The sequence below is a fragment of the Rissa tridactyla genome, chromosome 8 (assembly GCF_028500815.1).
Source record: "Rissa tridactyla isolate bRisTri1 chromosome 8, bRisTri1.patW.cur.20221130, whole genome shotgun sequence".
NCBI lineage: Eukaryota > Metazoa > Chordata > Aves > Charadriiformes > Laridae > Rissa > Rissa tridactyla.
In genome coordinates, this window is record NC_071473.1 from 23,897,333 (window position 1) to 23,913,587 (window position 16,255).

The 16,255-nt window shown below is 39.5% G+C and overlaps 1 protein-coding gene across 18 annotated transcripts in view; it reads left to right on the plus strand.

Annotated features, from left to right (window-relative positions):
• Positions 1 to 16,255, plus strand: part of PRRC2C (proline rich coiled-coil 2C) — a 77,040-nt gene that overhangs the window by 13,541 nt on the left and 47,244 nt on the right. For 16 of the 18 annotated variants that reach the window (XM_054213083.1, XM_054213082.1, XM_054213093.1 and 13 more), the window contains exons 2-6: positions 5,289 to 5,456; positions 6,687 to 6,864; positions 10,162 to 10,268; positions 13,914 to 14,051; positions 15,976 to 16,226. In XM_054213083.1, the coding sequence (XP_054069058.1) occupies positions 5,342 to 5,456; positions 6,687 to 6,864; positions 10,162 to 10,268; positions 13,914 to 14,051; positions 15,976 to 16,226 (789 nt within the window). In that variant the 5' untranslated portion in view covers positions 5,289 to 5,341. The remainder of the gene's footprint in view (positions 1 to 5,288; positions 5,457 to 6,686; positions 6,865 to 10,161; positions 10,269 to 13,913; positions 14,052 to 15,975; positions 16,227 to 16,255) is intronic. The other 2 variants (XM_054213087.1, XM_054213100.1) reach the window with 1 other exon arrangement.

Consider the following 16,255-nt stretch of genomic DNA (forward strand, 5'->3'; position numbering starts at 1 on the left):
TTAGTTCCAGAACTCAACAGCAACACATTCTTCAGTGTGCCAGAAACAAAGCTATTCTACAAAAAGTGGGGTTATGGCTGGATACAAATAACAAATTTGTATAGGATGATTTTTGACCCTTAACCATTTTCTTTAGTGTGCTTAAAATTGTGTATGAAAAGTCTTTCTGGATTTGTTTCTTGTTTTCTGTTTTGAGAAAGGTGCTAATGTGTCGCAGTTATGAATAAACTTTCATATAGTGCTTTTTATGATGTTTCCCACTTCACAGATGGGCATTTGAGGCACTGTGAGTTGAAGGTTCTAGGAAATCTTCAGCAGGTTGGAGTCTTGAATGGTGTACATACTTAAGTCATTCCAGCTCATCCTTCACCAAATTTAGCCAAAATACAGTGCTTTGCGTGGAGGTGGCACGGACTAGGTATCCTAGCTGTGTTGAATAGGGAATGGGGGGATTATTCTAGTATTTACTTAATGTTTTTAAGACTTCAAAGTCCTGGGAAGCTAATGTACAGGTTACCTGTCCTCACTGATTGTGTGCTTGTAGGCTAAATAGGGGTGGGATGTGGGATTTAAGAAGATAGGACTGCGTAAAAGATAACTGTAATATTGCTGAAGAAGTCTCTTTACATGTTAGACTTGTGTAAAAATTGGAAGCTTCTTTTGTCTAGAGGTTTAAAAATACAGTGTATAAAATACAGATCTAGGGAGTTTGTCATGCAGGTGTCTGTGCTTACATCAGCTAGAATGGGATGTCTGAAAAATACAGGGAATAGTAATCTTTCACCCAAAGGTGTGGAATGGTGTATACTGTGCCTCAAACATACACAGAAACATATTAAATGGAAGACCATAACATAGAGAATACAGTTACTTCACATGGCAATAGTACGAGCTTATCTGCCCCTGCCAAAAACTGTGGATAAAAAAGCTGATTTTCTACCTGAACCTTTACACAGCGCTCTTCCCCTTTCCATGCCTGTCTGTGCTTCTTCACCAAGACAGCAGAATATTGTAGCTTACATAGAGTGCTGTTCTGTTCCTGCACGTTTGTAGAACTGTTTTTTCATATGTATAATAAAACTACAAAATACTGAAATGGATGTGGTGGTAGAGAAGGAAGGAAACCAGACAAGAATTGCTGAGTTAAGTTGTTATATATTTTAAACTTCTTACCGTTCCGGTCCTCAAAAGTGACCTCAAAATATGTAATGCTTTCTTCCTTGTTTAATCACGTAAGAACTTTTTTCCAAAGTTGAGGTAAGATCTTTTCTAGTCTGCAATTGGTCCTAATGGGACACTGTGCAAAGTTTATAGACATATGAACTAGTATCATTAAATTCTAAACAAGGCATTTTGGGGAATTCTGAAATCATCAGAAGAGCTAGGAACTTAGTGGAAAAGGTCTGTGTGGCATGTATGGGGTTTTTGTTTGCTAGTTTTTTATTATTTTTTAAAAAATATGATTCTACAGTCTGGAATATACTGCATTTTGTTTGCTCTTCTACCAACTGTAAGTATCTTAAGAGGGTACAAGTAAATGTTCCTTAACAGAGACCAGGATATCTAGAATTTGTGTCAGCTACTTACTGTGCTAATTTCGGTACACATGCTTCTGAATTTGTTGCAGGATCTAAAAAAGCCAACCAGTTACAGTCTGAAAAAATAATCTGGTACAGAAATTACATTAATAATTTTAAACTTAAAATCTTAAGGCCTTGGTGAAGGTCAGTTAACTTGATAACAGTACAGAGCGGCTGAAGGTAATCTTTGCTCCAGAATATTGGCAACATTGTACCTTCTGTAATTATGTGTAATAGTAACTGTAGTCATTCAAAATGAACTGCTGACTTGCTTAAAATTCTTAATAGTGCAGTGAACCTTGCCAGCTGCTGTTACTGCTTGTGCTGTTGCCTGTCCTTCTGTTCACTGTCATGGCAGTTACTTAATTTTGGTAAGTAGTTCTGACATCTTTTATATGTTGCCGCTATTCAGAGGTATATGACCGTCTCATGTTCTCAACTCATATGAGAGTGAGTCTAGACCTAGCGGACAGCAGTGCTTCGCTTTTAAGGATTTGACTAATAGAGTTCAGACTAACAGCTACCTTACTGATAATAACAAAAGATATAAATATTAGGGCAAATTGGGAGTCACTTGGCGAGTGTGCTACTTGCCAACCTACTGTGTATGCACAAATTAAACACGTCCTGTGTTAAAATACTTTGTAGGTGATGCTACAGAGGCAATGATTCCAGTGCTCTGCTATAGGGATGTAGCACATACAACTAAAGTTTAGTGAAAAGGCAAAGGTCTTGGAGCTGGATACATTTCATATGGCTCAAAACCATGCAATTATCTCTTTATAACTGTTGTTACATGGCACTGGGTGCTTGTTTAATATGTGACCTGGCAGGTATGTTTGTGGAGGGCCACATGGGCTCTTCAAAGGGAGGATTTGTCACCCCTGGCTTGAGTACCTGGTCTAAAGTCTAATTTTGCAAGTGTATCTTCTTTGGCAACCAGTATTAGGTCTAAACTTAGTTGTATGAATATATTGATTGACGTAATGTAAAAGAGCACTGTTTGCAGTGCTTGATTTCTGCAAGTCAGATTATTCGGGAATGTGCGGTTTTAATCAGTTTAAAATATTCTGCTTCTTTTTCTTTGTAGTGTAACTTTGGAAAAACTTGTCAAACAGTATGAATTTTAATACTCTAAGAGACAGAGAACTCAGCTGTAACAAGCAGACCGTTTTTTGTAAATTTGATATAAAAAAGCATTAGTGGGGAACATGATCACCGCTTCCTGTTCTTTAAGCTATTAAATGTTCTAGAAAGAACAGTTGTTATAATTAAGATTTGTCCACGAATGGATTCTATCTTTTTCTGTAAAGAGGAGAGTTATGATTAAGATTTTCAACGTTTGATCACTAGCAGAGGTACAGGCTTTGGAAATTATGACAAAAACTCACCATTGTCTTAAATCATCCTCAAACTGCTTTCTGCTCTGCCTGCATCTGTTAGGGCTTCACTGCTTTTGTGAAGGGGGGGGGGGGGGAAGACAAGAAATTACTTGAGTCACCTTCTTTTTTTTTTCCTTTTTTTTTTTTTTGTTTGCCAACTTCTAGATTATTCACCATTGTGAAGCTACTTCTTGTTTACAAAATCTGGGCCTGGGATGAGTCTCAGGCTGAAAATTAAAGCTGTGCATGAGTTGCTCTCACTTGAAAGAGCGTGTGAGCGTAGCTAAGTATCAAGTAATTACAGTGTATTACTTGATATGGTTATATGCACACCTGAAAGCTTGTTTGCCACCCATGTGCTCCTGCTAATTATCTGCCCGGTACCTTCTCCTCTGATGCTCCAGGATGACTGTGGTGGACTCTTTAGCATAAATGCAAGTCTAGAAGCAGAGTGACAGGAGAATTGAAGGGAAAAAATCTGCCAGGTTCTTTCACAGACATCTTGCTGAAGACCTTATGATAAACTGAGTTTCCTCAGAGAAGAAAAGGCTAATGCAGGGCCTAAAGTCTGGTTTAGACTCCAGCTTGATAAACTAGTCTGCCTGGATTCAGGTCCCTAGACTAGCTGAAAGTGGTTGTGTGGCCATGAATAATAATAATGGGCAAAGCTTGACAAGTTGTTGAATTGCAAATAAGTATTGGGGTAGCCTGAACACAGAATGGTTGCTTGAAATCTGCTTCACTGATTGATAGCTCCAAAGATAAACTCGTCTAAATTTGGATATCAGGCTGGTTTGTTTGTTTGGTTTTTTTCCTTCCCTGTGCCTGTAATGATATTTGGGTAGTGGGCTGTGGCTTCCAGTGAAACCTTGCAGCCTCAATATTTGGGTTTTGTGATAGATAAGGGATGGCCTGGCAGCTGTATCAGAGGTCTGTGTTCTGGTTATGCTTGGTGGACTGGGTTCACGTTGCTTCCATCCTGTATTTAATTTTTTTTGTATGACATGAGGAATGGCTGTTGGTGTAGCACGTGCTGTTGAAATAGCCAAATGCTGACCAACCTGAAAAAAAAAAAACCTGCTAGTTGCTTTCTCACTGTGAGAGGGAAGGATGTATTTCTTAGCCGTGTATGTGGCTCTGTATGAAGCTGAAGACTGTCCCCTTTGCAACAGTCTGCATGGATTGTAATAGAATAGCATCTGGCCCAAATCTTGCTAAAGCTAGACCATCCCAAGGTTATTTGCCATCTTCCTTTCATAATCTTTTCAATCATGGCTTGTAAATTGAGGTAGAAGGCAGAGGAGGGTGGGAATGTTGATCATCCTTATGTAAATGAAACTTCCCTGATCTTTTGACGTTAACCAATGTCTGTCATGAACCAAGTGTGTGCTTTATTTTTTAGACTGCTTGTCCAGACAGACTCTTCTAAATACGCAAGTGCCTTGCATGTGAAACAAGTTTGTTTTGAAGATCTTCTGAGGCTCTGAGTTTGACCAGGGAGTTTGCTGGCCACCAAAGGGTTTGAGTGTGACGGCTTGCTTTTTGCTTTGTGCTTTTAGAAAGAAACACAAGAGTATTTGAGCATATATAACTATTCTGGAATTGGTATGGAAATATATTCAAAATTGTTACTTTAAGGAGGATGGCAGGGGTTTTGAGTATTGTACTGGGTTCTTTTTCTCAAGGCTTGCTATTCTGGGGGACAGAGGGAGGAGAGAGGTTACCTGCTGTAACAGCCCTGTAGTTCACTACTGCAAGAAACAGTGTAACTCTGGTTTAAGGAATTCTCACCCTCCCTGTCTGAACATACTGTGTCCCTAATTTTGATAAAGCAAACTTCTGACTCGGTGTATTTAATTTCTTTAGTTGCTGAGTTCATGATTATTTTAATTGGGAAAAAAACAACCCAAATTCCAGAAGTGCTTTACCACAGTTAATGGTATCTCAGCACTTGGCTTTGGGAGTGGGTGAAGTCATTGAGCTTCCCCAGTGGGGAGCTAGCTGCTGGTGGAAACTTTGTGTGTTTGGTTTTTTTAGTGAAATCATGGATGATATTTACCACTCTTACAGGGTTTGATATTAATTAAATGCTGACTCTCTTGATTTTGTGACATCCAAATTGTAGAGATGGAAATACTTGAAAATGGCAAGTGTTACATAAGGCTAGGGATTTCTGAAGTTAATGTGTTCCATGGTGTCTCCAGCATGCTTAAATGAAACAGTGCTAATGGTGTTAAATATGCTGTCCACTTTTGTCCTATGAACTCTGTCTTAAGTGTTGGCTTATGTTCAAATTGCTTTACTTTTCTGTTGTTTTTCTTTTCAGGCAAATTTTAAGGGGTGAGCAGGAGGTACCAGACTCGATGAGTTTCCATCGAAATGTCGGAAAAGTCAGGCCAGAGTACAAAAGCAAAGGATGGAAAAACGAAGTATGCCACACTCAGTCTGTTTAATACTTACAAAGGAAAGTCACTGGAAACTCAGAAAACCACAGGTGAGTAAACTGACTTCTGTTTTGCATTCTGTTTCATCATTACTGTAGTACTAATTAGGAGTGCGAAGTATATGAGAGATTTTTTTAATTTTTTTTTTAAATGCTTGATACGACAGTTAAGTTGAAGAATTCTGGAAAGCAATGTTGATGATAGTTTCTAGTTAGCTGTAAACAAGAGTATCAGTTCAGGGAGACAGCATTTGCAGTCTAGCAGGAAGTAGAATATAGGTAAATAAAAACTGGTTTATAGTTGCAGTCTCCATTCCTTATCAGCATGTGACATGCCATTCTCCAGCTGTGCTTTTTACCATATTTCAGAAAACATTTGTGGTACTGGAGGTGTTTGCTTAACAAGAAGGCAGGGCTCACTTTCAGATCAGGTGCTTTGTCTGGTTTGCAAACTGTGGGTGAAACTTACACTAACCTTTCAAGTGAGGCCACTGTGGCCCTGCTTTTTCGTGACTGATTTGATTGAGAACCACGGGGGAACGACACTCTTAAGGCTTTGAATTTGAGTTGACATACTTGCCTAACTTCGGGGTGAAAGAGGGGAAGTGTATTCAAACAATATTATTTTTAAAGATTAAAACTGAGATGTTTGTAATGATACGACATGCCTAGGATAGTATCTTGTACTTGTTCACCTGAATTGATTAGTTGATAGGTTAAATGTCCAGTGTAGTGTGTTAGCTTCATACTGCTTTTTTCATGCTTGTGGTCTGGAGTAAATGCAATTTGTAGGGATGTTTTTGCCAGAGTAGCACCTGCCAACTGAAACTGGCAGCAAAAAAGAAACGGGCTGTACCCATATAGGTATTCCTGAACTTAGCAAGTACATTAAACTCCCAAAGGAGCATGAGAATGATGCATGATAACGTGTTAAAGAATATTAAGACATCAACATCATGTTTTAAATGGCTCCTCTAGCTTTCTGTCACTGAGCATTGTGTATAAAGGTGGGGCTATATATCCTTTGTAATCTCTGGAATAGGCTAACCATAGTGACTCACTATTCAAAAAGTGCTCAAGTTCTACCCAACCAAATATTTATAATTCCCTTTTTTTTAAGTTATGAAGAATTTTGCATTTCTAATTCTTACACTCTCAATTTTTTCTGAGTTTCTTGCAAAAGACTTACAAAGCGTTTGTAAAGCTACATTTATGTAGCTTTGCATGAACACTACCCGCTAAACAGCATTGTTAACTCTCACTTTCTGTTTTGGCATGCAGTTGCCGCACGCCATGGATTACAGAGTCTTGGAAAAGTTGCTATTTCAAGGAGGATGCCTCCCCCAGCTAACCTCCCCAGTCTCAAAGCAGAGAACAAAGGCAATGACCCTAATGTGAACATCGTGCCTAAAGACGGCACAGGATGGGCTTCAAAACAAGAACAGCACGAAGAAGAAAAGTAAGTGACCACTGAGGTCCGGGTTATTTTCCGGTGCCATTTCTCTCAAGTTGTCCCAAAACTAGGGGTGGGCAGGGCCTGGGAAGAAAGTAGCTAGGCTTGACTGCCCTCAAGATAGCTACCAGAGAGGAAATAGTACCACTATTAATTTTTGTGAGGAAGAATCTTGCTATTAGGGGGATAGTTAGGAAAAAAACAAACAAACAAAAAAAAAAAAACAAACAAAAACACCAAGAAAACAAAACCAAAAACAACCAACCAAAAAAAACCCACCACCCCCTCACTCAAGTTGAAAGCAGTACAGTTTGAAATTCCATAGGAGGAGATGAGTGTTTCCTTTAGCCACCTGACATGGCTACCTTTGTGTAAGTTTTGATGGCTGCTTAAAAGAAACACTGTAGCATGTTTTTGTAAGATCAGTGTAATCACCTTAAAATTCTCTTGAAACTCTAGGAGGAACCCTTAGGTACACAGCAGCTAAATTAAATAATAACTTCCAAGTTCATGAGAGTATGCAAAAATCTGTTTAATTTAGTGTGATCATGCTGATGTATGGCAGAGAAAGCTCAAAAATTCTTGGTTTGTACGTATGTATTTGAATGTCTGCTTTATTTTCCTAATGGTTCCTAATATTTGCACTTTAATTTGTTCGGTTAGTATGCCATAAATTCTGTAAACTTGCAAAAACTTTCTGTCTTAAACTTTACACTATTTCACACTCCCCCAATATGTGATACAAACGAAATATAAGTGATGGTGATGTTTGTGCACTGCTGTATACTGTGTATAATGTAATTTCCCATGCTCAGTACAGTTTCATCTGCTAAGTTTGTTTCACACTTGTATAGGTAACTTGTCAGCTAAAGAAAATAGAGACTTAAAACTTTTCGATATCTAATTAGAAAGTATTTTAAAGCAAATCTTTTGCCATGTAAGCTTAAAATAGGGTATGATTCTCACTAAGAAAGTAGAAGTGGGTTTTAAGTATTTATTCTTTGACATATAAATTGTTCTGGAAAACACTTGAAGATAGAGGCACTGATTGTATGTCACTAGCACTTGTCAAAGCAAAAGAGGATTAAAGGCTTTCTGCCCCTGCGCACTGTCGCTTTATTTCTCCTTGTATACTTTCCTACATTGAAATGCCAATTTTTGATATCTCTCTGAAAAGCTGTTAGATTTCAGGAGTATAGTGTTGTGTTTAGCTTTTTATTTTAAGCTTATGAAACTTCAAATTTGTAATTTTGTGCCCAGTGTTTTGTATGGTACTTTAAGAACATCTTCCTGTACTTCAAGGTCACTTACACTTTGTCTAGTTAAATCTCCATTGAGCCAGTAGCTTGTTTGGCTAAAATACGCTTTATTGTGTCTTAGTCTGCCTTTCCATAGCCTGCTGCATGTGTTAGAAGTATATTCCAGTAGTTCACGTTGCATTGAAAAATAAATAAATAGCTGTCCCTTATCTCCAACTGGAAGGTGTTTCCCTTTGTATTTTCATATGCATTATTCTGATAAACACCTCAAAGACCACAGAAAAGTAAAACTAGGGTTGGAGGAGGGATTCATTCCCAGGAACAGGTATGTATGCCCAGGTCATGAGCAAATTCTCCTAAATTCAGACCATCTAATGCGTTTGCTTAAGTCTTCAGACCATTTCTGTGTAAATACTGCTATATTTCTCCAATATTTCAACGTGTAAAGTGTTTTGGTATTCCTCTTGCAAGTGTTGTGGATAAAGCTAACATCTTAATATCAGCTTGCTTTAGTTTAATTCTTTTTCTCTTGTATCACTGCACTGGAGTTCGCATGAGTGAGCTGTTCCCTGTAATTACGAGCATTTTTTTTTTTTTTCTGCTGCTGCTTTCCCAAGTTGTCACTTTTTCTATGGGTATTGCCTCAGTCCCTTCTTCCTGGATAGTGCAGCCTGTCGTATATTGATTTGGTTAATTCAGCTAGCACCAAGCTGAGTTCTTTCCCTGGTCAATACCCACAGCTGTAGGACAGTGTTTGGATAACTCAAATTCTAAATGGGCTTGGCTTTCAAACAGAGTAGAACTGCAAGAAATGTAAGGATTAGACTCTTAACAGTCTTGTTCCTTGTTTAGCTTGTGTGACGAAGTACAGCTACGTAAGTTACAACTACCTCAAAGTCTGCTTAGGAAATGTGCAGCTGTAAGAAAATAAGCTAAGTGCAAACAAAAAAGATGAGTTTGTTTTTGTCTTTTAATTCCGGTGGTCTGTGGGAACAAATGAAAATTGCATTCAGTTATCCTTGTGAGAAGCCAGTGTGTTTCTCCCCATTTTTGTGATGTTTACATCAGTTCTGAGACTACCATATGGTGATTTGGGTTGATCACTGCAGAACCCAAATGGAACTGTCTTCTTGGTGGCAGTCCTCAGAACTTTAGGATCTATTTAAAGCATTTACAATTGTTTAGTTTAAGTTAACTGACATGATATTACACTAGTTATCTCTTTACTAGTATAATGAAGTGATTCTGGACTACTGGATTTGCCCCAGAATTCCTGTTTTATCAAAAATTACTACCAATGAGCTGGAGATCTTGACTTGTAGATGCTAATGCTTTGGAGTCTTGTGGAATATGCAGATTTCAGAAATAGTTATTTTTGCAAGAAGGTAAACAACATCACTGAAGCTGTAGATAGGAAAGATCTTCAAGAATATGCCTGGGTTTTATATTGGACAAAATGAGTGCCTATGCTTGCCTCTTAAAATGGTGAATTTGAGACTTTGTTCTTAATAGACTTAGACTTCTGGGCTCCGATTCATGGTACCCATAAATTTTTTCATGTCTTTAGCTTTCCTTATCAGTTCCTTTTACTTCGTAATTTCTGACATATATTTTCTTCTTTCTCTCAGTTCATGGTGGTCTTTAAATGCTTTCCTCTCTTAACTCCTGAGGCAAGAGAACATTATTCCAAACTTCTTCCCTTATGTGGTTGTAGAATGATTGGGTTTTTGATTGTCCAATACACTACTTCAAAAGTTATAATTCTGTTCATGCCTGACAGCATTTTCTGCCCACCCATTTTCATTCATTCCTCTCCACTTTGCAAATCTACTTTTCAAAGAATTAGCTAATTCATTCCCATTTTTAACTGTAACTATAACAGCTCCTTTTGTATAAGAAAGTTTTTATTCTGCAGAGAAGTAGTTATTGGTTCTTCAGCTGTATAGATACCTCATTTCATTGACTTGTTTGCAGTAGTAATCCTGAAGATCTTATTTTGTGCTCACCCTCTTATGTTCACAAGTGCTTTTCCTCTTAATTCCAGACAGCCAGACGTGCCGCAGACACAGCCAAAACCTGCTGTTCCAGCTCCTCCAGAAGCAGCTCCTGTTGCCAAATCATGGGCCAACACCAAACCAGGTGGACAAGATGGTAAGTGATGTTCAAGCTGGAGGGGTTCTTGACTGGCCTGGCAGGCTTTGAATGCTGCTGTGAGAGACCCCGCAGACTCAGCAACCATTTGAGTCTTGACCAGGCCAGTTGGGACTACGAATGCTGTGGAAGTAACTGACTCGGCTGGAAGGTGAGCAGGTCCCCTGTCACTCCAGTGAGCTCTAGCCTGATTTAGCAGCAGGTCTGACTGCCTTTTAAAGGGCTGGCGTAGTCATCTCTTTTGTATTGACAGGGAAATGGTGGTGACACCATAAGATTATAGAATCACAAAACGGCAGTGGTTGTAAGAGACCTCTAGAGATCATCTAGTCCAACCCGCCCTGCTAAAGCAAGTTCACCTAGAGCAGGTTACACAGGATTGCATCTACATGGGTTTTGGATATCTCTAGTGAAGGAGACTCCACAACCTCTCTGGGCAGCCTGTGCCAGTGCTCTGTCACTCTCAAAGTAAAGAAGTTTTTCCTCATATTAGTATGGAATTTCTTGTGTTCCAGTTTGTGCCCATTATCCCTTGTGCTGTCACTGTGTACCACCGAAAAGAGTCTGGCCCTGTCCTCTTGACACCTGCCCTTTAGATATTTATAAGCGTTGATGAGATGCCTTCTCAGTCTTCTCCACACTGAACAGACCCAGGTCTTTCAGTCTTTCCTCATAAGAGATCCTCCAGTCCCCTGATCATTTTTGTAGCCTTCCGCTGGACTATCTCCAGTAGTTCCTTGTCTGTCTCGAACTGGGGAGCCCAGAGCTTGACCCAGCACCCCAGATGTGGCCTGACCGGCGGAGGATAATCTCCCTCTACCTGCTGGCCACACTCTTTTTTTTTATGCGCCCTGGGATATCATTGGTCATCTTGGCCACAAGGGCACATTGCTGGCTCATGGTCAGCTTGTCCACCAGGATTCACAGGTCATTTTCCACAGAAGGTCTTGAACATTGCTGTGGTGAGGAGGGAAAGTCTCAGTCAGTAGTTACAATGCATACAATTTTGGCATGGAAAGGAGAACCATAAACAGTTACTGGTCATTCTAATCAAAATTTTGGAGCATTGTGTGCAAAGTGCGTGTAGTCTTGCTTCTATTTAAACATCTGCTACAGCAATAACTTTCCCTTTGTTATATAGATTCCTTGGTTATTTTGTTTTCAAAGTGATAGTGTTCAAGGAGGGATTTTTTATGGGAAAAGCATTAAAGGTGTGTTTGGGGTTTTTTAACGTAATTGTATGAAAGGATGGAGAACTATTTCCACTAGCGTGAACCTCAGCTTGAGTATTTTCGTTACACATTTAAGATGAGGTAAATCTTTAACAGATTTTTTGTTTTAATTGCTTGTAGAGTGAGAGGTTACTTAGAATTTCTGTGTCTCCATTATGAAAAATAACCTACAACATGTTTTATTCTTTAAATTTGAGACTTGCAAGCTTTCTGTGGCTTCCAAGTTGAAGTAAGCTCTCTTCTGGATAGAGATCTTAGAATAGTAAAATCTGAATTGCATGAGGGTAACTTCTAAGCCATTATATGGAATTTGTTAACATTGCATATCTTAACTGCCCCTTTTTTTGCAGTAAGTATTAGAAGTGGCAATTCTAGATTCTCCACTTCTTGTTCTCATCTCTAATGTTCAACGTTTCCTTTGTTGTCAAATACAGGAACTCTCCTTTAAGCTTTTGCAGGAGTTTTGTAGAATAAAAAAAGGAATTAACACTGATGCAGTGATCTGCATACCAGCCTTTCTACATAAGCTGATAATATCGTCTCTGTGACACAGGAAATAGTGATTCGGCTCAGTGGCTTCAAAAATGTGTTTAGCTAATTATTTTGTAGTTACCATGGTAGCTTGTGTGCCAAGCCCAGATGGCACCCTCATTTTGTTCAATTAATGCAGTAGTGGGTTTGCTGTTTCAAGAAGAAATACAGAATGTGAATTGGCATCAGCTGCTTGCTGTCCTCCTCAGTTTGAAGCTCGGGATGCACCTGTTGTGCTTGTGCTTTCTTGATCTCTGGTTGCCTGGTGGAACTTGCAGTTTTTCAGATGCCTTGTATGCATTCCAGCAGTTTTTCAGCTGGCCACATCAAGCTCTTTTAAGACTTCAGTTGAGTGAGGCAAGACGAAATGCTTTTCTGATGCTGTTGGTGGTCACGTAGAAAGGAAAGACTTACAAAATGTAGTGGCAGCATGTATTTTTCAGCTCATGCATTGGTTAAAAGTTGGGGTTGATTGCTACCATAACATCTATGAATTCTTTAACTTCTTTCTGAACTGTTGGCTGACTGGCTATTTCAGGTTGATAGCGTAGGCGCTGTCAAGCTGATCACTGAAGATGCTATTATTTTGCAATTAAAACATAGTTACTGTGTAGTCTTGAGCAGAAGACATTTTTCAAGATTCATAAAACTAATGAATGTTGCATGCTGTGGGACCTCTGAAGAGGCTCCCTTGCCTAGCAGGCATCCGGTTAGTGTGACTGCAGTTTTCAGTCCCCTTAAACAAGTCGTTGGATGTAGCTGCTTGGGAATGTCAAGAGTCCAATGTTCATTAACAAAAAAAAAGTTAATGTTATCTGTAGTAGGTTAAGTTTGAATGAAGACTGAAAGATTTCAAAGCAATCTGTAGGCACAGGGATAAATGGTGGTATTTGCTGTCATGCCTTTACAAAGTACAAAGAGTAAGGAATTTACCCTGTACTTCTCTTTTAATCTTAAAAAAATCAGGGTCCCTGCATTTTATTGTTATGAAGGTTTCTTTCACAGATTAGAGAGAACAGAAGCTTTTCTAGCTGTTAGCTAAAAAAAAAAAATACAATGTAGCTGGGGGGTTTTGGATGGTATATATTCAGATCCTTTTTGTGAGTTTGCCCTATAGTCTGTGTAGCCTAATATGATGTCTCTTTTAGTAGCCAGCAGTAAAGATGATATGTGAACAGGGTGTTACTCAGGCTGTTGGAATAGAAATCTTCCCTCAGTTAGATTATCAGTGACTTGGTACTAGAATGCTATTGACTTAGTAGGTCAATATCCATTATGTGTATGGGGGGGAAATGGATTCAAAATAGATGCTAACAAAACCTGCCAAAGAGGAGGACAGTTTATATTTTTGGCTTCACTACCATGTGCAACAGAAGTCTTAAATTCCAATCCAGAGTTACAATGTCAAGGATTTTAGAAATCAAAGAATGCTATAGTTATGATACTTTTCTCATAATGTAAAAGCTATGGCCTTTTAAAGTCCTGAAGAATTGTTATTAGAACAATAATCTAATCTTAAGGGCTTTACAATAACATAGCTGCCCATTCTCGGGTTGACTATAGTTGTAGAATAAAATGAGGGAAATCTTTGTCTGGAAGGAGGAGGGAAAAAGAAAGTGTTAACAGAGCTGAGGAACTTCAGGCACTCCCTGTGTTAAGTCTTGTTCTGTTGCCCATTATTGCTCTCTGGTGCTTCTGAGTTTTTCTTAGCCCCAACAGGTGTGACAGTTGGCCTAGTAAATTCAACAAATGTGAATGCTTATGTGAATTGTGTTACCAATAAATTGATGTGGCTTTAACTTTCATTTTTTAAGGATGACCAGGTATTTATTACTTTCTGAACTGACTACAGCTGTGACTTTCTGAATATCTTACTGTGTAGGTCCAGCTATTCCAGTAAATAGTTATTTCCAGCAAGAGTTTCCCAGTCTGCCGGCAGCTGGGGATCAGGACAAGTCAGGCAAAGAGAAAGATTCGCCTGAAGAGCTCCATGGATCAGGACCCAACTTGCGACCACAAAGTAAGTATATACTACACGTTTTTCTGGAATTGCATGGGCTTGCGTGGAACTCATTTATTACAAGATTACTTGCACCCAGTACAAAATAAATTGATGAATTGCTTGTTTTAATCAATGCACTCCTACACTGTATAAACAGATTTTTGGTGCTTTCTTCTGCTGTCCTGTGTTCCTGTTGTGTAGAAAATAGGGTATTTAATCCTATCCTGCAGTTCGCTTTCCATTTTCCCAGCCTGGTCAGTACTCCACTCCTGCTCTGAGGAGCATTTGTTAGTTGCACAATACTGGAATTTTCTTACTTCCAGCTGCTAGATGTCACAACAGCTAAAATATGTATGATATTAACTAATTATATAAATCGTCATTAGGGTTGTCCCCAAATGGTTAGTACTCATAAGAGAGTAGCCTGAAAAATCCTGAGTAGGAAGTGTAATCTACAGGGTACCAAAAGGGTGGATTGTGATTTGGAAGGTTGAGGCATCTTTAGCTCATGGCTGAGGGGCTCTGACTAGCTGGCTCTATTTCAGCTGTGGGGGATTAGATCTAGCAAAAACAACTGTAACACTGCTGATTTTACATGTCACTATGAAGAAATGTGTTGCTTCCCCAGATCCTTTTAATGGGGAGGGATTTGGGATTCTACCTGTTGCCAGTGAAAAACAGGATTCCTTTCTTTCTCGAAAAATTTGGGTTTGATGAGGTTTGGTGGACCAGAGACCCTTTCCTGCACTGCAGGTGGCACTGTCTTGTGGCAGTGGTAGACAAGGTGTGCACTGCTGTTAGAAGGCTTGGGCTCTCAGGGCATCGTTAGCTCCTTTCTGTGTTACAGGCCTTGTTTTTCATGGATTTGTTTCAGGCGGGTCCTGCAGACCAAGGCAATGTGCTTGTTCGAGTCCTCACTAGTTTTGATGTGAAGAATAAGTTTTCAAGAAATTTGAGAGATGTCTAACACCAAATTAGGAAAATAGCTATCTATGTGTGTTCCAGCCTCCTGCAGGCTGTTGTAGTTTTGGTCAGTACTGTACGTGCTATATTAAGCTCTTCTTTTAGGTCTGACAGCAGAAAGCTAAATGAACTTGGCAAGTACCGCCCCTTTAGCAGCTGTGCTCCCCGGCAAAGATAAGTGTAAGAAGTGTAATGGATATCTAGGAGCGTAGTTTAGCACTGCTTAAAGGGTTTGTGCCCCTACAAGAGCGTTATTTACAGTGTGGGTCTGTGAATTGTTGTTGGTCCCCATGGATCTGAGCAGTGCTAAGTTTACTCACTATTTCTTTTTGTATGAACCCATGCTTTGTAGGCAGAAACTCCTAAAAGAATGGACTGCCTGGCATGAGTGATAGGTCATAAAAATCCCTTACTGTTCCTGACTTAGACATTCACACCCAGATGTAGACGTTTTCTTGGACTTTTAGACATTCACACCCAGAAGTACAGCCTTCATCGCTTCTATTCCATCGTTATGAGATAGAGATGCAAGCCAGACTCTGAATACCTGTCTTCACTTAGAAATACGATGCACAGGTATATGCCATTTTGAGCTGCTTGAGAGTTTTGTGTTAGGGCTTTGCTGCTTAAGAAGCTTGATATGTCCCTTGACAGCATCTTCACATTGAGTCAACGGTGGCCCGCTTACCACAGCTAAAGCTGTTTTCTTTCCTCTACTATTATCACTATCCTTCCCAAACTGCATTGTGTTTTGGAAGGTAGGGTAGGACAACTAGAGCTGGATATAGGGATTAGCTGAAGAGGATTAGAAAAGAGCCCTAATTTTCTCAAGTGGCCATTGCTCGTTTCAGTACCAAACGTGAATATCTGTCTGCACGGATTGCTGTGTCACTGAAAACCGGGTAGGAAGAATGTGTTTTTCATCATACCTGTCTCTAAATCAGTAATATAAAGTCTGTTCTTGTTTTTTCTCGTACTGATTCTGTCCATGCAGATGCTACTAGCTGGAGAGACGGTGGTAATAAAAGCAACTCTCCCAATTCTCCAACTGATCAAGAAGCTAAGACTCTTGGGCAGGAAGATGGTAATGCTACACCAGCAGAACAAAATGACAGCCAGAAGGCACCTGAGAAGAGGGATGTGCGGTTACCACAGGTCCCTCAGCCCAAGCTGAATGGCCAGCAGCAACCACCTATCTCATCTCAGTACAGGGCAATGATGCCACCTTATGTAAGTGATGGTTACATGAGCAGTTTTTA